This window comes from Ips typographus, linkage group LG13 (assembly GCF_016097725.1).
Source record: "Ips typographus isolate SLU linkage group LG13, UJ_Ityp_2.0, whole genome shotgun sequence".
Taxonomy (NCBI): domain Eukaryota; kingdom Metazoa; phylum Arthropoda; class Insecta; order Coleoptera; family Curculionidae; genus Ips; species Ips typographus.
In genome coordinates this window covers 4226274-4247913 of record NC_138434.1, presented here as the reverse complement: position 1 = coordinate 4247913, position 21640 = coordinate 4226274, and the positions used below count along the sequence as shown (strand labels likewise).

The 21640-nt window shown below is 33.0% G+C and overlaps 3 protein-coding genes across 3 annotated transcripts; 1 reads left to right on the top strand and 2 right to left on the bottom strand.

Annotated features, from left to right (window-relative positions):
- Positions 1–4563: 4563 nt before the first annotated feature.
- LOC145737268 (serine/threonine-protein kinase RIO3-like) lies at positions 4564–5694 on the bottom strand. Its single transcript, XM_081991890.1, has 4 exons — positions 5500–5694; positions 5149–5379; positions 4988–5091; positions 4564–4892 (listed from the first exon to the last, which is right to left on the bottom strand). Exons 1-4 carry the CDS (start codon positions 5609–5611, stop codon positions 4860–4862), a joined length of 480 nt encoding a protein of 159 aa, XP_081848016.1. The 5' UTR covers positions 5612–5694; the 3' UTR covers positions 4564–4859.
- Positions 5695–11247: 5553 nt separating this feature from the next.
- Positions 11248–12423, bottom strand: LOC145737124 (serine/threonine-protein kinase RIO3-like). Its single transcript, XM_081991718.1, has 4 exons — positions 12229–12423; positions 11878–12108; positions 11717–11820; positions 11248–11578 (listed from the first exon to the last, which is right to left on the bottom strand). The coding sequence occupies exons 1-4, from the start codon at positions 12338–12340 to the stop codon at positions 11546–11548; spliced, it is 480 nt and encodes a 159-aa protein (XP_081847844.1). The 5' UTR covers positions 12341–12423; the 3' UTR covers positions 11248–11545.
- Positions 12424–17146: 4723 nt separating this feature from the next.
- Positions 17147–18711, top strand: LOC145737129 (uncharacterized). Its single transcript, XM_081991719.1, has 2 exons — positions 17147–17670; positions 17849–18711. Exons 1-2 carry the CDS (start codon positions 17394–17396, stop codon positions 18646–18648), a joined length of 1077 nt encoding a protein of 358 aa, XP_081847845.1. The 5' UTR covers positions 17147–17393; the 3' UTR covers positions 18649–18711.
- Positions 18712–21640: the final 2929 nt, after the last annotated feature.

The following is a 21640-nucleotide window of genomic DNA, read 5'->3' as shown; positions in this document are numbered from 1 at the left end:
AATAGGATCTTCTTGAGACGTGTGGACCGTTAGAGTATCTGAGTTGTCGTCTAGGGGTTGGTTATTTTCTTGAGGAATTTCTAAATTTAGGTCAGACTCATTAGCTGTTTCAGTGCTAAATGATTTTTCTGAATCCTGTGGCTTTTCTGAACTTTGTAATTTTCTTGGTGGCTTTATTTGAATGTCGGAAATTATTTTGATTGGAATTTTTCTCGGATTTTCAAATAGATTTTCCTGTGATTCAAAGAAATGTTTAATTCTATCTCGCCAAGAATATTGATCGTTTTCCTCATTGTTACTTTCGCATGCGTTTGACATATGTGTTAATGGTGGTTGTTCATAAGAGATAGGGTTTATTTCTCTAGGTGGGCGCGAAAGAGCGTCAGCGTTGGAATTTTGTGTTCCTTTTTTATAATTTATAGTATAGTCATATTCTTGTAATTTTAGTCTCCATCTGACAAGTTTCGAATTGGGTTCCTTTATAGAAAAGAGCCATTGAAGTGGTTTATGATCGGTATCTATAGCGAATTTTCGACCAAAAAGATAGGGTCTAAAATATTTAGTAGCCCATACTATGGCTAAAAGTTCTTTTTCTATAGTGGAATAGTTACCTTCGGAGGGATTGAGGGTTCGGCTAGCATATGCTATAGGAAGGTCAGTTCCAATTGAACCTTGAGACAAAATTGCTCCGATTGCATAGTCTGATGCGTCTGTTGTAAGAATAAAGGGTTTCTCAAAATCGGGGTGTTGGAGAATTGGGTCATTCATTAAACTGTTTTTACATAAATTAAAAGAGTTTAAAAAGTGATTTTAGCAAAATTTTTTATAAATTTTCTGTAGTAACCTACAAGGCCAAGAAATGATTTAATTTCTTTTGGGGTGTTTGGAATTTTGAAATTTTTTATAGCTTGCAGCTTTTTAGGGTTAGGTTTTATTCCTTCAGGGGTCACGACGTGTCCTAAAATTTCGACAGTTTTTTGTAAGAACTCTGATTTGTCAAGTTGAATTTTCATGTTGTATGAAATTAGACGGTCAAAAATTTGTTTTAGAGAATCTAAATGTTCTTGCAAACTGGTGGAATATATAATTATGTCGTCCATATAGACTAAACAAATTTTTCCTTGCAGTCCGCGTAAGACATTGTCCATTGCTCTCTGAAAAGTTGAAGGGGCATTTTTCAATCCGAATGGCATTCTAGTATATTCATAGTGACCATGCTCTACATTAAAAGCTGTTTTGGATATGCTATTGGGATCCATTTCAATCTGGTGGAAACCGCTGGCTAGATCGAGGGTTGTAAAATATTGGCATCTACCAAGCTTGTCTAATATATCAGTGATATTTGGTAAGGGATATCGATCGTCGACAGTTTTCTCGTTAAGTTTCCTGTAATCGACTACCAATCGCCATTTTTTCTGACCAGAAGCGTCCATTTTTTTTGGTACGATCCATATAGGTGAACTCCATGGGGAATTAGATGGTTGAATTATTCCGTCTTCTAACATTTGGTTGACTTGTTTGTTCACTTCTTCCTTATGAACGTAAGGGTATCGGTAACTTTTAGTGTGAACTGGTAATTCGTCGGTGGTGTTAATGACATGTTTAACTTTATTTGAAAATGTTAGTTTATCTCCAGGCTTATGCAAAACTTGTGAATAATTTTTAATTAGTTTAAAAAGTTGAACCTTTTCTTCCTGATTTAGGTGTTGATGTCTTATTAAATTTTCAAAGTTAACTTTTTCATGTTCTGAAAATTGTTTTTTGTTTGTTTGATGTTTCGTTTCAAAGTAAAAAATTTCAAAATTATTAAGATCTATTGATTCTAAAGGAAGATTGTTTTTTGTGTTACATTCGAGAGTAAGGGTTTTATTAGTATGATTGAGTATGTCAAGAGTGTAAGTGTTGTCACGATAATAGGGCATTGTCCAAGTCGTATTGTTAGGTAATTCAGTTCTTAGTGTTGTTTTCTGAATGGTTTTTGGTGGAATTTCAATGACATAATGATCGAAATCTCGTCTATACTGAAATGGAATTTCCAGATATTGATTGATTAATCTTTCATTTTCTATGTCAATGCCTAACTTTAGTTTACGAATGTCTTTTATTCCTAAGATTCCATCGAAATATTCGTGAAATGGGTAAAGTATAAATTCTATCGAATCTGTTATGCCAAAGCATAAAAATAAGGGAATTTTTGCTTTACTTGTTGCTTTCCTTGAACCTGCACATGTATGTAGTGTAGGACTTACATAAGGTTCGATTAAATTTGGAAAATATGTTTCTGCTATTGATGGTCTAAGAAGAGATGCATGTGATCCAGTATCAATAAGTAATCGAATGTTATAATTTGGAATTTCTATATAAGGTAATTGATTGATCTGCATACTGTTTAAACTTAAACATGGTTGGTTTTGTCCGAGGCTTGTAGATGAAAATTTTCAAGCTGATCGACTAAACTTTCTTCTGGAGGTAACATCGAAGTTGATTGATTATCTTCAAGGTTTTCAGTTTCAAAGTGTGCGTCTTCGTTAGGGTAACTATTGTCAAATTCGGGTTGGTAATAATCATCATTAACTTCATTTTCAAGATGTGTTAATTCTTGAAAAGAGAAATTGGGTTTTCTTGTCTGTTGGAAATGATTATAAGGTCTGTATTCAGGTCTATTCTATTGAGGTTGAGGACCTGGTGGAGTTAAATTTCGTTTTATGGTACTTACACCGGACATGGGTTGTGGAAATTGCGGCTTTGGATGGTTTCGTTGATTTGGTGCATTTTGTTGATGGTTTTGAGGTCGAAATTGTGATTTTTGGAATTGATTTTGTGGTCTATATGAGTTTTGAGGTTTGAAAGAGTTGAAAGGCTTTTGAGTGTTTACAAAGGTTTGATTAGCAGGTTTATTACTTGGTTTATTTTGATTCTGTAAATAGTATATTCTATATTAAGAGCGGAAAGTATATATTTGCCGCTTGCACATGAAATTTGCAGCTTGAGGCGAAGCCGAACGCTGCAATCATGTAAAAGCGGCAAAAGTACTTTTGGCTCGAAATATAGACGATATTTTTTCGACGACTGCTGTGGGGTGGATTAGAAGGACAACTCACATCATTTTCGTCGCTCGAACTCATTGTCACCGATAAATCACTTTGACGGAATGTGGTTATTTCAAACAGGTATGTCAAGCGTTGTTATGGAAACGCCGAAAAAAGTTGGTGAGTAGATTGTTAGTAGAAAGCGAAAACGCTCTAGAGCAGAAAATCTCTCTTTCTGCTCGCGCGCGGCAAATAACCCCTTTCTGCATCTAAATGGAAGCGTACATGAGGTACTTTCAAAGTAAGTCGTCGAAAATAGTTATTTTTGAAAGTGGTTTGGCTAGTCAATATTTCATAATTAGTTATGATATCAATTGCACTGTCCAAATTTTGGGGATTTTGAACAATTAACAGAGTTCGCAAATCACTTGAAATATTTGCTAAGAGATTTTGTGTCGCAGTAAGTTCATTTTGAGAAATTAATATACTTCTTGCTTCCGCATTCATTACTTCAGTACAGATTTTTGTGTTATTCAAATTCATTTGTTTTAGAAAGAAATATTAGTTGTTGCTGCAGGTTAGCTCTGGTGATTGGGTCACTGAATTTTTGCTGTAATGCATTTTTAATTTCGTCCCAAGTTTTAAGATCTGGGCGAGTTAAATGAAAATCTTCAGCAGCACCTAATATTTTAGATTTTATTGCCAAAATTACATATTCTTGCTGTGATGGATCAGCATTAAAGTAACGTGTGTGAAATGTATTAACTTGGTTTACAAAGGATTCCAATCTCAGTGGATTTCCGTCAAAAGTTTTTAAAAGAGTAACAGTTGATCTTAAAGCATCACTCATTTTGTCAATAAGGGTACTTACTCCTAAATTAGTCTCTAAACTATTTCTTATACTACTATTATCAATTTCTTCTAATTGAAGCGGAAAATTTGTCGAAATTTCCGTATACAAATTAGTTAAACTTGAAGTTAAATTTTTATCTAAACTAATTTTTCGTTTTGGATATGATATATCCTCTAATACTCTATCTTTTTGAGTAAATTTCTTCATTTACTTTTCATCATTAACTAACAGGTACACCAACTATAGGAAATTACTGACTCATAGTTGTCTCCCAGTATTTCGTCCTGTATCAAGCGGTACGTCGCTAAGTAGCTTCACTATCCAGGGTAGTACTGCTCGTAGGGGACACTAGCACGGCTAATATATCCCTGCTGGCTTCTCTCGTTATGGCGAACCAGAAAGCGATGTTTGCCAGGAGTCACAAGATGCTTTTGCGTTGGTCTTTTCTTCAGAATCCTTTCTTAACTGTTGACACAGAGAGGGTGCTACTTAATCCAGTGATGTTTTGTTTTGATCCAAAATGTTCCAACGACCTCACAGTTTAGCAAAAAAAGCGGTTTTTTGAACTTAAATTTGGAGGACTGCATCTTTTTTTAGAAAGCGCTTTTCAGGAAAATAACATAATGTCATGTCAACTTATTTTTTGATAAACTGAACATTAAAAACAAATAAAATGACATGAGCAAAACAGTGTTTTTTATTGTTTATTATATGAGCAGAATTACTATTTTATTGAACTAAATTTAAATCTATGCATAACCATAAATCAATTATTTTGACAGTTACATACACTTATAGCAATTGCAAAATTATACATAAAAATTCCATGTTAGGAAAGCTATTGCCAATAATGTAAATCCGTGCTCTTGACAATGATGGAGATGAACTTTGTAAATGACATTGTGTCAGTGTACCAAAACCCTTGCGACGTCATTTCACATGACCATTGATACGGTTGATAACGTCAGAAAGTCTGATTAAAATCTCCGTTTGGAACTTTTGGCAAATTTCTGCAAAGTTATAATTATAAAATTAAAAGGTTTCGTTACTAAATAGTTTATAAAAAAAATCTCTGCATGCAAGTCAAAAACAAAGAAAAACTTACTTTGTAACCACATACTGGAAAACTGGTTTTATCACTAAGAAAACTGTCAAAATGATTCCACTCTTTTCTGTCTATAGTGTTTTCCTCCTCATCACTTTCAAAATCTACAAGACAACATCATGAAAACAGTTTGGAAACACAAATTGACTCTCTTAACTTACCAAAATTTTCAGGAGTTCTTTTAAACTTCTTGAAAGATATCGACACTTTAGAGTCACCATTATACTTTTGTTGTGTTCTCATCAGCATCTTGTCATACTCTTTATCAAATTGCAGCTGCAGCATTGTGGCTACTAGTGCATCACTGTCCATGGTATCATTTGATATCGCCCTCAGCACCTCATCAGGGATATCCTCAGATGTTAAGGTAGCATTGGAAGAAGTGTGAGCATCTGTGGTGATAATAGCAATAATGAAATGTTGTGCAACTCATTGACCGTTGTAAAAATGGTTGTAATTCGGAGCTGAATTGCTCTTTACACAGTTTTTATGTATAATGTGAATGAACTTACCAGTTATAGGAATTTTCTGGTCCAACTTTCGATTTTCTCTTGCCTCTTCGGACATGATTTCTTTCAGATTTACAGCCTCTCGTTTTTTAACGTTGGTCCAACCACAAGCCATTTTAGACTTACGTGGATATAAAATGCCTTTTTAGAAAAATCACAAGTACTTAAAACAGAGCTTAAAATTTCACTTCTGGTCGCTTCGACAGCTTCAACGGAAATGAATCAAATTAGATGAATACTACGGCTATGGCCGCTACGGGTCTAAAACCTAAGTGGGCGTGGCCTACTGTGCATTGGGTAGGGGTAGGGTATCAAAGCCATTGGGTACAATTTAACGTCCAAATACGACGTTGCCAACGTTACGTTAATAAATATTGACCTAAATAAGCCTCTTAAAAATGCTATTGACGTATTCACATGCAGGAACCTGAGTCAAAGATCAATTTGGCAGCCTAACCTAAAGTTTACTAATAGGGTACGTCAATTATGATCAATATTTAGACATGGGGTTTAATTTTTTCATAGCAATATGCATTACAGATAAAACATTTCTGAAATGCATATTGCTGTGAAGAAAAAAAACCTGTAGAGGTAAGATAAACGTCTTGGCAGTCGTTGTTTTTCCTGTATACCTTTTGCACACAAATCTTATAAGTAGGATATAATTGAAAAAGTAGCAACCCCGCAATCTCAAGGAAAATTGAAGTATACTCTGTTCAGTGACTCCTGATTGTTGCGTCACATCCCTTATCTCATTTCATTAGACAAAGTTCAAATAAAAATGTGTGTTTTATAACATCCTATTATGCTATTATTCTTTTTCTTTTTTCGCTCGTGATGGATGGACGTGTTTCTGGTACTCTGCCCGATACGTGAATTGAGATATTTATTTGTGTTTATAAACTGTGAGTGAGTGAATTTGGGCGAAATGGAAGAAAATAGTGGCGGCCCCCAAATGAGCTACTGTACCAGCGCACAAACTTAACTAGAATAACAGAAATACTACTACAAATCCAATCCAAATGGAAAAACAACCACCAGAACTGGACCATACTAAATCCTCTTTGCCTCACAAGACAAACAAGACAATCTCGTTTTTTTTTTCCATCGCCGACTCTACTAGAACACTTACAAGCATAACACAACTAAGACAATATTAAATGTAATTTTAGGTTAGGTTGGGTTAGGTTAGATAAACTTTTGTAATACTAGCATTTTAGATTATTATTATATATTATACCAACTTAAAGTAAGCCTCAAATAACAAATGTACACAAACAAGGGCAGAAAGACCATTCCGGTCGATAGCCCATTTCGTAATGAAATAAAGATGGTTTATATACAGGGTGTCCCACGACGAAAGACATCGATTGATATTGGAAAAAGTATAAATAGGAGAGTTTTGAAAATTAGACAAGATACTGATGTGGGCATGCCCAATCTAACTAAAATATTTTCAAGATGGTTGCACTTCCGTTTATACCGGAAGTCGATCACAACTTTCTTATTTTAAATAGCGCACCCTATATATTATTACATATTTGGATTCCTCACAAAATTCTGACCAACTTTTGTGTACAATGCCCTATGCTTATCTCTAGCCGTTTTCGAAATATTTGATGTTTTTCCAAAAAAGTGACATTGTAAGTGTAGTTGCAACGCTCAACATCTTTTTGTACTCTGTCAAAAGCGTATTTAATTTTGCAATTAAACTTTGGGTTATTGTAAATAAAAGATCGTTTTATAAAACTGAGGGTGCGTAATGAGTTATTTGTATACAGGGTCGTCAAAAAAAAATCATAAACTTGCCACTAATAAAAATGAAAAATCTCAAGTTTTTTAAATAGAAACCCACATTTTTTATGACGGAATCATTTTGAGCATTAACAAAAAACAGGATTTTTGGACTAATTTTTACTGGAGTAAAGATGAACATTCACAACTTGTGTGTGAGTCCAAATTTGTCCTAAATAGTCTAAAATTTGTTATTTACTACTAGGAATAGTCTTATAATAAGTTTTTTTAGATTGCAATCCATTGTTGATTGTCTAAAACTGGATTTCAAGCACTAATAACAGTCCGGAAATCAAGACAATAATTTTTGTGCATAAAACTCATTTTTTACTACTAAAACCAGTCTAAAAGTTGACATTTAAGGCTAGAAATGACTTTACTAAAACTCAAGAGGGTCTAATAGTCTATTTTCAGGAATTTAATTGGTGTATAACTTAATTGATAAAAAAACTCAATTTCTGGACTGAAACAAGTCTAGAATTCAATTACCAAGTCCAAATTAAATTTTAAGACTAATTAATTATTCAATAATGAAATTTTGGTTAATTTTTGTTACTTTCATTATTGAAGGGTCTGAAACTTGACTTTTACTATTGTTACTAGTCTTAAACTCGATCTAAAAGTACTAAATGCAGTCCGTTTCTTTGAATTTAATAGTAACGAAATTCAAATGACATTTTCAAGACTATGGACAGTGTACAACCTAACTTTTAGACCTTTTAGGCAAGCTTTGTGCGGGTAGTCTTAGACTGTTCAGGCTGAAAACCGTTTTAAAGCACTAAAAACAGTCCAGATTTTTAAGAAATATTCAAATTGTTAGCGCTGAGGTGTTTGCAAGCCAATTTACTGGTGACAAAGATTGAAATGACATTTTTAAGCCTATATGGAGAATGTAATAGTATATTAAGTATCAAGAACAGTAAGTAAGCTTTACTGATTGATGACAAAGTTTTAATTTAATAATAATTATAATAATGATAAGTGGTAAAGTCCTTACTGTTTTTAAATGAGTGGAGCGAAGTGTAACGGGTAAGGGACAAAAAAAGTTTTTCAAATTTTTGAAAAAGTGCCGACGTTTTAAAGTTTATTTTACTTCTTTTTCAAGGCAATTTTTTATTCTTGGAAGAGGCTTTGTCAATAGTAGTAAACTATCTCCACGATTTAGGCTAGTGTACTTAATAAAAGGAAAACACCATAAATTTATGCAAATGATGGGCATGCCAAATTATTTTTATAATTTGTTTGGAAGGCTATACGACAACTAGTCTTCCAAGCAAGGTTTAGGGCTTGTGTGAAAGATATTTTTGTCGCCAAAAAAGTTTTGAAGGTAGGAAAAATAGTGACTTGACAATTATACTAATTATAGCATTTTTTTAAGATATTTCCAAAATTTTTAATTGACGTACTAATTAAATTATATTGACTTTCGCACATTCTAGCAAGTGCCTTCTTTTATATCCTTTTTAGAAAATATCAATCTCTAGCTTAGTTTCTCTTTAATTTGGGTTAAAAATTGTCATAAAATGCATTAAATCTCTCAGAAGATGTTTTGCTTTACCGACGCCCTAAGGACCGTACCTCTTGTCTTGTCTTCCCTGTACCTCCGTGGGTCGAGACCTCTTCAATTTCCGTTATCTTAATTTACAACCGGAGCACGAACTCTCGGAGTTACCGATTTAATTGAGTCTGTACGAAAGTAAAAATTCCAGATGGTCTCTTTTATCGTCGGAGGTACCAATAAAACTAGGCGCCTCTACAAATGGTCGATTTGTTCCGAAGTACCAAAATAACAAGGCACCGCTACAAAGAGAACCAGTTTTTCTATAATTTTTGTGAACACATTTTCTAACATTAACAGTTTTTCTTTAAAAGGGCGCATAAAATCCTAATCCATACTAATCTGGACACCTGTTTGTGGTTAATGACTAGTTGTCGTTTCTATTACATGTTCATTACAACTGCTTTGACAATACACAAGTTTATGGTGTCTTCCTTTTATTAAGTACATTAGCTCAAATCGTGGAGATAGTTTACTACTATTGACCTACTAAGCCTCTTCAAAGAATAAAAAATTGAATTGAAAAAGAAGTAAAATAAACTTTAAAACGTCGGCACTTTTTTTAAAATTTTGAAAAAGTTTTTTTGTTCCTTACCCGTTACACTTCGCTCCACTCAATTAAAAACAGTAGGGACTTCACCACTTATTATTATTACAATTATTATTAAATTAAAACTTTGTCTGATTGATGACAAATGACATCAATCAGTAAAGCTTACTTACTGTTCTTGATACTTAATATACTATTACATTCTCCATATAGGCTTAAAAATGTCATTTCAAGCTTTGTCACCATTAAATTGACTTGTAAACACCTCAGCGCTAGAAATTTGAATAATTCCTAAAAATCTGGTTTTTACTGCTTTAAAACTGTTTTCATCCTGAACAATCGAGTTTTAAGACTATCTTCACAAAGCTTGTCTGAAAGGTTTGAAAGTCAGTTTGTACACTGTCCATAGTCTTAAAAATATCATTTGAATCTTCGTTACTATTAAATTGACTTCTAAAAAATTCGGACTGCATTTAGTGCTTATAATAGCTAATAATAGTAAAAGTCGTTTTAGACCCTTCAATAATGAAAGTAACAAAAATTTGGCACTAAATGCTACGATATTAGTCTTAAAAACTAATTTTTAGAGATTAATTAGTCCTAAAATTTCATTTGCACTTGATAATTGAATTATAGACTTGTTTCAGTCCAGAAAATTGAGTTTTACACCATTTAAATTCCTGAAAATAGACTATGAGACCCTTTTAAGTTTTAGTAAAGTTATTTCTAGCCTTAAAAGTCAACTTTTAGACTCTTTTTAGTAGTAAGACATGAGTTTTATGCACAAAAATTATTGTTTTAATTTCCGGACTGTTACTAGTGCTTGAAATCCAGTTTTAGACAATCGACAATGGATTGCAATCTAAAAAACTAATTATAAGACTATTCCTAGTAGTAAATAACAAATTTTAGACTATTTAGGACAAATTTGGACTACAAGTTGTGAATGTTCAGCTTTACTCCAGTGAAAATTAGTCCAAAAATCCTGTTTTTTTACTATTTTCTGGGTCAAAAAGTAACTTGTAAACCTCCCAGATAACCAGATTTGAATCCTTTTAAAAGTAGAAGATACAGTAACCTAGGTAGCCAGTTGTAAATAGTTATACAGGGTAAATTTATTATCATGCAAGCTAAAATTTGCTGTTTTATTTCAGGACACCCCTGTCCCCTGTAAAAAAGTTCAATTGGCAATTTATTCTTTGTGCTAACCTTGCCAAGAATTGAACAACAGGATGTTCAAAAGTTTAGTTTAAACTCTCAAAATTTTTGAAACGTACCGTAACAACCTATTTAAAATTTATACATGGTTGTTCAATTACAAAAAGTGGTGTTTTTTACTGCAACTAAAAGGATCAGTGGATCAAGCTCCCACTTGCTGGGGTTACTCTGTATAATTATGTTTATATAATATTATGTTATGATGTGTAACTTATATTTTTATTAGGTGGAAACACGACACGTGTGAAACGTTGTGTAATATACAGAGCATCCTTGAGGACCTGTAAAAAATACCGCTTTCCAAATTTCAGCGTGTTTTGTCATAATTTTGGGATCGTTGAAGGAATTTTGATAAAATTTCGTATAAGTACTTTCGAAATAGATACTCATTACTTGACGAAAGTAACTTTTGCCTAAACTGTCCAGTAACGTGTAGTTATAAGTCTCTTGTTTGTTTTGTTTTGATCCAAAATGTTCCAACGACCTCACAGTTAAGCAAAAAAAAGCGGTTTTTTGAACTTAAATTTGGAGGACTGTATCTTTTTTTAGAAAGCGCTTTTCAGGAAAATAACATAATGTCATGTCAATTTATTTTTTGATGAAATGAACATTAAAAATAAATAAAATGACATCAGCAAAACAGTGTTTTTTATTGTTTATTATATGAGCAGAATTACTATTTTATTGAAATAAATTTAAATCTATGCCTAACCATAATTCAATTATTTTAACAGTTACATACACTTATAGCAATTGCAAAATTATACATAAAAATTCCATGTTCGGAAAGCTATTGCCAATAATGTAAATCCGTGCTCTTGACAATGATGGAGATGAACTTTGTAAATGGCATTGTGTCAGTGTACCAAAACGCTTGCGACGTTATTCCACATGACCATCGATACGGTTGATAACGTCAGGAAGTCTGATTAAAATCTCCGTTTGGAACTTTTGGCAAATTTCTGTAAAGTTATAATTATAAAATTAAAAGGTTGCGTTACCAAATAGTTTATAAAAAAATCTCTGCATTTTGCAAAATTAACATTGTAACCCATTAAGTAAAACTTTTCCCTTAAAGTCAAAAACAAAAAAAAACTTACTTTGTAACCACATACTGGAAAACTGGTTTTATCACTAAGAAAACTGTCAAAATGATTCCACTCTTTTCTGTCTCTAGTGTTTTCCTCCTTATCACTTTCAAAATCTACAAGACAACATCATGAAAACAGTTTGGAAACACAAATTGACTCTCTTAACTTACCAAAATTTTCAGGAGTTCTTTTAAACTTCTTGAAAGATATCGACACTTTAGAGTCACCATTATACTTTTGTTGTGTTCTCATCAGCATCTTGTCATACTCTTTATCAAATTGCAGCTGCAGCATTGTGGCTACTAGTGCATCACTGTCCATGGTATCATTTGATATCGCCCTCAGCACCTCATCAGGGATATCCTCAGATGTTAAGGTAGCATTGGAAGAAGTGTGAGCATCTGTGGTGATAATAGCAATAATGAAATGTTGTGCAACTCATTGACCGTTGTAAAAATGGTTGTAATTCGGAGCTGAATTGCTCTTTACACAGTTTTTATGTATAATGTGAATGAACTTACCAGTTATAGGAATTTTCTGGTCCAACTTTCGATTTTCTCTTGCCTCTTCGGACATGATTTCTTTCAGATTTACAGCCTCTGGTTTTTTAACGTTGGCCCAACCACAAGCCATTTTAGACTTATGTGGATATAAAATGCCTTTTTAGAAAAATCACAAGTACTTTAAACAGAGCTTAAAATTTCACTTCTAGTCGCTTCGACAGCTTCAACGGAAATGAAAGAAATTAGATGGATGTGGATGGGTCTAAACACAACCCAAGTGGGCGTGGCCTACTGTGCATTGGGTAGGGGTAGGATATCAAAGCCATTGGGTACAATTTAGCGTCCGAATACGACGTTGCCAACGTTACGTTAATAAATATTGACCTAAATAAGCCTCTTAAAAATGCTATTGACGTAAGCTAACTGCTGAAGATCAATTTGGCAGCCTAACCTAAAGTTTACTATTAGGGTACGTCAATTATGATCAATGTTTATAGACATGGGGTTTAATTTTTTCACAGCAATATGCATTTCAGAAATGTATTATCTAAAATGCATATTGCTGTGAAAAAATTAAACTGTAGAGGTAAGATAAACGTCTTGGCAGTCGTCGTTTTTCCAGTATAACTTTTGCACACACATCTTATAAGTAGGATATAATTGAAAAAGTAGCAACCTCGCAAACTCAAGAAAAATTGAAATATACTCTGTTCAGTGACTCCTGATTGTTGCGTCACATCCCTTATCTCATTTCATTAGACAAAGTTCAAATAAAAATGTGTGTTTTATAACATCCTATTATGCTATTATTCTTCTTCTTTTTTCGCTCCTGAAAACGAATGCGGCCAATGATTTTTGTCTTATACAGGTAGAACAAACAATCGTTGTGACGTTAAAATTGTCAAAATTATTGAGAACGACCATTTTTCAATTTAAACCAGTCAGAAACATGTTGTTTTAATATTTATTCAGTCAAACATGTCTAGACGTGTCATTCTAAGGTTGAAATTGCCAAAGTTGTCTAAAACACCCTTTTTTGAGTTTAAAATTGTCACAAATAGATTATTTTAACATTTGTACTGTTAAAAATGTAATTTTTGACATTTTGAGATTTTCTATGGTGGAAGATAATGATTTCTGTCTTATACAGGTAGAACAAACAATCGTTGAATTTTATTTACTTTTCGGCAACTAGCGTTTTTAAAAATAGAACTCGAAATTACGAAAAGCAATATGTGTATTACCGCACTGGTTAAGACAGAAATTATGACTAAATGTAATGCTGAGCTGCATCATTTATATAGGTTACAATAAATGCTGACGGTGCAACGTCTGAAGAACAATATTATAATGATAAAATAATATAAGTGGTCATATAATTCCTCCCTCCTTAAGACTGAGAAAATGGGGTTTCATTTTCGAGGGGTTTTAATTTTATGTCCACTTTTACATCCTTTTTAGGTTTTCTACAATAATAGTAAGTTAAAACTATAATTCCTAATATTACCAATATAATTAATAATGTAGTAAATACAGATACACTCGTTGTTTCAACATCAATGTTCTTTAAAGGGTGTACAATCAATTTTTTCGCTAAATCTATGTCATTGTGAATATTTTCCAAATTGATCTCTTTTAACAACAATGGTTCTGTATTTTTAATCAAATTTTCATCAATATTAATTGATGGCAATTTCAATCTTAGATTAACAGTATTTGGTCTCTGAGAATCGTAATGATTGTCCTTTATTTTTATTTTGCATTCTGCAGGTAATATTAATGAAGCTTGAGATATTTTCTCGATAGTGTTTTGATTGGGACATTGAAAGTAGATATTTTCAAGTGAGGTTGGAATTATTATCACTGAATTATCTCTTAATTGGGTAATTGATGTTTTTTCGTATTTCGTATTTAACATCATTGGACAATGACTGGTAAGGTTCATGGTCTGTAAAACGCATGGTTCATTTTTGTTTAATTGACTTGCTTGACATAAGGTTATTTCTTCAATCTTTTGGCAATTTTCCTTTGAATTGAAAAAATCGTTTAATGACTTTAAAAGATAACGATTCTTTAAGGTCATTAATTGATTATTAACTGGGATTGGATACAATTGATAGAATTCGTATGGATTTCCAGAAATTAAAGGAATTGCAATATAGAAAATAACTAAGTCTTTCTTTATTGTCACGTCTGTATAAGCAACTTCATAATACTTGATTATGTTATCAAAAGGGATACGATTTCTTTGTTCCAGTTTTGAAATTATGCTTTGCAGTTCTTGATACTTGAATATACTATGATGCATTATATTAATTTCTGCAAAACTGATCGCGGTCTGAACATTGGATCTTATTTCATTTAGCACGCGAAGATTGTTTTCAATATTATCAAGTAACGTGATAACGTATAATGTTGTACCTGTAGACTGGGTCATACGTGATAATTCGTTAATCTTGATTTGTATATTTTGCTGATTTATTTTTATGTCGCTTAACTTAGAGTGAACGTCTTCAGTCAGCTGCTTAACTACAGTTTGCGTGGCAGTTATGTCTTTATCAATTGTTAATTGATTTTCATGGAGAATGTTAATATATTTGTCATATCGGTCTCCATCATCTGCGTCTAATGTACCATACAGATATTTGTGAGCTTTTCCTAAGAAGTTGAATAAACCTCTTTTACTTCTATTACTAGGAGTAGTATAGTGATTTACAAATGGTTTAATTGAATTCACTTGATCAAACAAATCGTTAATTCTAATCTTTAAAAGGTTGTACAAAGGTTTGTATGAATTGTCTAAGGTTTTGTTGGTTTGTAAAAGTGTTTTTTCAGTTGTCCTTAAACATTCTTTAATGTTGGTGAGATTGATATGGTAATTACTTATCACTATATAACTAGTTTCTTGCGAAATTGGTAGTAATGGATTATTTAATTCTTCGATCCGGTACTGAGCGTTGGTGAGTAACGGTAGAAATATGAAGAATAGTCCATTTTTCATTTCCTGAAATTACAATTTTCTTTTAAAATCTTTAGGATGCCTTTGATTTCTAAATTCTGTTAATGTATATTTAGGTTGTAGCTTCTTTTTCAATTTTACTGGTTTAGATATTAGTTGTTTAGTACCTACGGGTATTTCAGGGTCATTTTCGCGTTTTTCATTTAATTTACTCAAAACGTTTGCCTTTTTTGCATTTAATTTTGACGTAATGTTTTCATTAAGTGGTTTAAATGTTTCCGCTAGTTCGTGAACATAGTCAGTTTGAATTTGATTTAGGTTTTTCTCAAAATTCAATTGATAATTTAGATTTCCTTTAATTATTTGAAAGGGTGTATATTCGTGTGAAGAATGTATACTGTTGTTATAATTTAAAATAGCAATATCAACTAATTCTTGAATTGTTTTATTCCGATGATCATTTCTTAAGGCGACAAGACTTTCTTTAAGTGTCGAATGAAATCGTTCAATTGGTGAGTTAGAGTTTGGATTATAGGGTGTAGTAAAATGTAACTCAATTTGATATGTTTTACATAAGTCTTGTACTAAGTGACTTTTAAATGATTGTGCATTGTCAGTAGTTATCTTACTTGGTGTTCCATATGATGTGAAAAGAACTTGATTAAGTTTTGACATATTTCTATAGCATTTTCATTTATTTGGTATGCCATAGCAAATTTAGAAAAGTTGTCAATTATCGTTAGGAACTTTTATCCTGATACAGAATATGTATCCATGTAAATGTGTTCAAATGGTTTTGTTCCTGTCGGTGTTGGTTTAAAAATTACTTTATAAGGGTGTCTTTCGTATTTTGTACGTTGACATACTTCACAAGTACTGACGTAATTTATTACATCTTTTTCTAGGCTAGGCCAATAATATGTTTGTTTTATGTTTTTAATGTTCTCTGTCATTCCTCGATGTGATGTTTTGGTTGTATGATACCTTTCGATTATTTCTTTTTGATCATTTGAATTTGTAACATCTTCGAGTAGAATGTTAGAAATGAATAGCTTGAACATATTATGTCTAAATGTTTCTTGAAAAATCCTGATAATTACTGGCTCTAATTCTTTATTAGGGAAGTGTAAACAGTAAGTATCTGGTGGTAAATAATCTCTGAAAAGTTCTTGTATTTGTTCAGTAATTGGATCTATGTTTATAAAGATGATTATTCGATTTTTCGTATCAAACAATTTAGTTTTGTTAATATACGGTTTTTCTTTATCTGTCCATTTGAATATTAATTGATTTGTGTAAGTATTTAAACTCTTATGGACGTAAGGTGCTCCTAAAATTGGATCTTCATGTGATGTGTGTATTGTTATCGTATCTGAGTTTTCTTCTCTTATTGGATTTTCAGTGATTTCTTCAGTTATTCTTTCACTAGCTGTGTCTGTTGTTGATGAATTTTTGTTTGTTGGAAATGGGGATCGTATTTTAACATCCGATATTATTTGAATTTTTGGCTTAGGTTTAAGCATAATTCCCGGCTTTGCTCTGATTTTAAACTAAAAATATACAATCACACGGTACAATAAATCAAAATTCCTACTTTATAAAGGTAAAAATGGCAAATTTTATTACGGACCCATTTCCTGGGTATAACCACCAGCTTGAATTGTGCGGAACCCTATTAGCAAATAATGGTGGTTTTAAAATTTGTCTAGACTCGAACCCAATAAAATGACACAATTCTTTGAATTTTGCTTTATTTTATTTTCTTTGCGTGTTTACTAAATAACTTTGCATTGTATGTCAGATATCACAAGACTGGTAGTCAGATAGACCAATCACAAACTATACATTCTATATACGCAATAGCTGCACATATACGAGGGTGTAAAGTACATATATGAGGGTGTCAAGCTGGAAAAAAGTAATTTTTGTGACACCTTGTATATATGCAGACACACTGGGATTATACCAGCTGGCTGCTATGACCAAGGAAACCTTGAGATAGCAGAAGAAGATGGGGTACAATAGATCTAATTAGGTCGCAGTACATCTGTCACCATCCACACCGACCATTACCATTACCTTGCAGACAAAATAAGTACCGACTCCAGACAGTCTCAAATAAACACCATTTATGGCTACTCAGGTACCGAAAGGTTGAGGACGACTATAGGCCCTATAAACTGGACCATTTTGGGTTCAGTTTCTGTACGAAAACATCTTCAAAATGAACAAGGAAATTGCCCTTAAATCCTTACGGGAAAAATTCAGTCAAGTTTCAAACGAAATGATATATAACCGGGAAAAAACGCGTCAAATCACTATTCCACAACGAAATCAACGGAAAATGTCGGATTTAACGATGAAGGACTACAACAAGATGATCCATTTTAGTTTGGTCGAAGTTGTTCTTGCGGAAGAAGCCCTGGAAGCAGCGAAATACAAACGAGGGTTCCTGGGTACTACTGACCACATGTTTATAGCCAGAAAGTTGTTGCTTGCAAGTAAGTAGCTAAAAAATCAGTAATAGAAAAACTCAGCTGGCAACATTGCCTCAAAGTTTTTGCCTACTACTATATATTTTCTGTCTTTGTCTTGTGCATGCAATTATCTCTGTCAGTTTTTCCCTGTATAATTTTATGTTGCCAAAAAATGCAACTAAATCATAATCTTTTTTTGCAGGACTGCGTGTAGAAGCACTCCGACAACCAAAAGACACTGTGTCAACATCGAATGTCAACGGACGAATCACAGCTCACGACATAAAAATTGACACGGCCCCTTTGAATAACGTCGTTGCTGCGCCCCATTTTTGTTACGTCATGGTAGTCGAGAATGACGTCAAAATCGTGGCCTCCCGACCCACCAAACCGGATCGTCAGGGAATCGTGGTGTTTCCCGGTTGTATGGTGTTTGACCAGCAAACTTGCGATTTCCAATTGAAGATGTCGTTGTACAAGTTGTCGCTGGTGAAGCCCCCAGTCCAGTCATGGACAAAAAAGATTAAAAAATTGTGGCAGGGTGTCGAGATTCCACAATTTGAATTGATGGGTTACAGGACCATTAACATGACCAATATCGACCAGAAGGTTTTCCGTTTCAGCGATGCCACCCTGTACATGCAACTACGGGTTACTGTAGGTACAGGCGTGGGGCCGATGCGCACCCCACTGGCTGTGGGCAGTTTAATTCAAAACACATTTTTTTATGGAGGTAGATTGGCTGTTCTCGAAAATACAGACCTAAAACTGTATAAAACAGCCGCAGATTTACGGGATGGCAAAATCGATTTGGTTTTCTCATTATTTGATTGTCATACTTGTGATGTTTACGAAAATAGCAGCGAAATTTTAAAACTAACAACTTGGAACAATAGTGTTGAATTGTTTATCTATTTTCCCGATAAAATGGCGCAACTTTTGTGGCAAAACGCCTTTAATTTTGCCATTTCTTGTGGCAACAGATGGAAAAAGACACTCTGATTTGTATATGTTAAATTACATATTTTTTATTGTTTTTACTATTGTAAATAAAACGTTTTATTAATTAATAATATATGAGTTTTAGTTAGAAATTTCCCAGAAACAAAATCCTTGAAGATTTGATTTTGATATGAGTTTAAGTGATTTTGGCATAAGTTTCGGATCCAAAAAGAGTTATGATCTAAAAATCACATGACACCATAATTTTAAAATCACACGGTGGTCACGTGACTTTAGGATCGTATAACGCGTTTGGATACGAAATTACAAATCGAAAGAAAACTTAAAACCAGAGATCCAAATGAATTTTCAGATTTTCTAATTTTTTTCCGGAAAATTACCGAAAACTTTCTGAAAAATGTTGTTTACCTAACCTCAATACTTTTCAAAGTAATACAATTTTTTTAAAAAATATTATTTATAAATTTATCCCTTCTGGACAACACATTCCCGGTGACATTTCTACTATATATGGTATACAGGGTGATCAAAAGACAATTTCAAGGGCTACAAATTGGTATATTGAACCACCCTATAATTGTCAAAATAACCGAGTTATTGACAATAGTACAATGGAGTAGTTTACAGGGTGATTCAATTAATTTTTAACATCCTTGTAACTTGTTTAATTAAATAAATTTATAAAAAAAATACCAAATATGAGTCTTGTAGATATTTGCATATACTTTAATCCTAGATAATCCATCAGTATACAGGGTGTCTCAAACTTGAGCAACAAACCAAACTTATAATTTTTTATTCGATTTTTGAAATCTACCTTAAAGTCTAGGCCTACTTGATGTAAAATGTTTGTATCGATATTCAATTGTTTTTTTCTCACCACCCTCCTGCAGCAGAAATTCCCAATTTGTGCAAAATTTTGGTGCACTTTCCCAGAAAATCGTCCATAACTCGCTTATTTGAAACACCCTGTATAAAAGCACCGTATAGGTAACAAAATAAAGTTAATAAACGGGGCTATCACGTGACGTTGGGCGGGCACGGCTAAGTTGCCCCGTTTAGCCGCTAGAGGGCGTCAAAGTTGACTCTCGTTTTTTGCAGTTTTTGCTCAATATCTCAGGAACAGTTTCGGGTTAGAGGTCTGAATTTTTACCACAAATGCACCTCGATGGGAGGCAACTTTTACGTTCTATACACTTTTTTGGTACCATGCACCGTTTGACCTTAAAAAATTAAAAACTGGATACCTTCTGATTTTTTTAAGAAAATTTTTTATTTTCAAAACTAACGTCAACTGCTTAAATACCTTCAGGTTAATAATACAAAAATGACGTAAAGTGTCATTTTTCAAAATGTAATTTTCCAAGGGTGCCACGCCCTAAATTGTCAAAGTTGACATAATTTTAAGGTCATCTCCGAAACGGTGACAGTTAGAGCAAAATGGACGTCAGATTTGTGTTTTCCAGGTTCAAATTAGTTAAAAAAATTACTTTGATTAAGGAAAATCCAAAATGGTCGGCGTTAGTATAGTAGGCCCAAAAAATCCCTAATTTAGATTAAATTTCCGTGCACTTTTCCGGAAAATCGTCCATAACTCGCTTATTTGAAACACCCTGTATAAACACACCCTATAACAAAAAAAAGTTAATGAATGGGGCTATCACGTGACGTTGAACAGACACGGCTCGGTTGTCCCGTTTAGCCGCTAGAGGGCGTCAAAGTTGACTCTGGTTTTTTGCAGTTTCAGGTTAGAGGTCTGAATTTTTACCACAAATGCACCTCGATGGGAGGCAACTTTTACCTGCTATACAGTTTTTTGGTACCATGCACCGTTTGACCTTGAAAAATTAAAAACTAGAAATGTCAAGTGAAAATTTTTTATTTTCAAAATTAACTTCAACTGCCTAAATACCTTCAAGTTAATAGTACAAAAATGTAAAAAACTAGTTATTTTTTGAATTTTCAGATTTTTCTGGAAAACTACCGAAAATTTTCTATAAATTTAATTTATATTAAATTTTCCAAACAATCATAAATACATTTTATGATTGTTTGGAATACTGTGCCAATTCAAACGGAGTTCACTTTGAACAATTCATTTATAAAAATACTTCTTTTGTTCTTAACTTTCTTGATATAAAGTTAATGATCACCCTGTTTTACTTTCTACGCCAAATTTTACCAGCTACCTGCCGTGCCAGTATCAAAAACAACAAAGAACAACAATGCATACAGGGAGTATGAAACGATAAAACCTTTTCGAAAAAAGATGATTTTTTCAAGCTTTTTAACACCTTGTTGGCCGAATTGGTAAACTTACTTAAGCTTCAGGGTACGAAACAGCCACCCGTCAAGTTTTATACTTGTAGTTCCAAAATAACACGTGAAATCCTATGTTGCGCGTTAAAAAAAACGCACTGTATGTTGCATACCTAACCCTTTTATTAGGAATACCCAATGTTTAGACTTAAATCATGTAATGTGGTCAACAACTATTTTTATATAAAACTGTTTGAAACAGAATGCTTCCATATTATTAAGCTCACTTTGTAACTCGTTTGTGTTTTTTAAAAACCATTATATTTAGTTTGTAAATTTAACTGGCAAAAATAAATGCAATCTTTTATTGCTCTATTTTACCCTGGTATACTTTGCTAAACCGAAATGACACCCGGTTTGATTATTGAAAGCAGATAACGTTTCTAGTCTAGGCAAAAGCTATTTTTATGACTTTCTTCCCTAATAAATTATTAGGCGCTCTTTGAAAACACTCCAAACAATGTTATGTCTTGCAGAACTTGGACTGCAAATACAAAGTGGGCAAATGAAATAATATCGCATCAGGCAAAATTAATTAGTTAGGTTAGAAAAGCTGCTTTTGCTATGCTTTTTCTTGACCTTGATTTTTACTCCGTAGGTGCTGAGGATACAAAAATAAATTTTGTAAAACGTCAGCTAAACTGTAAAATTTGACTTTTACTATATTTTCAACTCCCAAAAACCAAAATGAACAACTATTCAATCGATGACC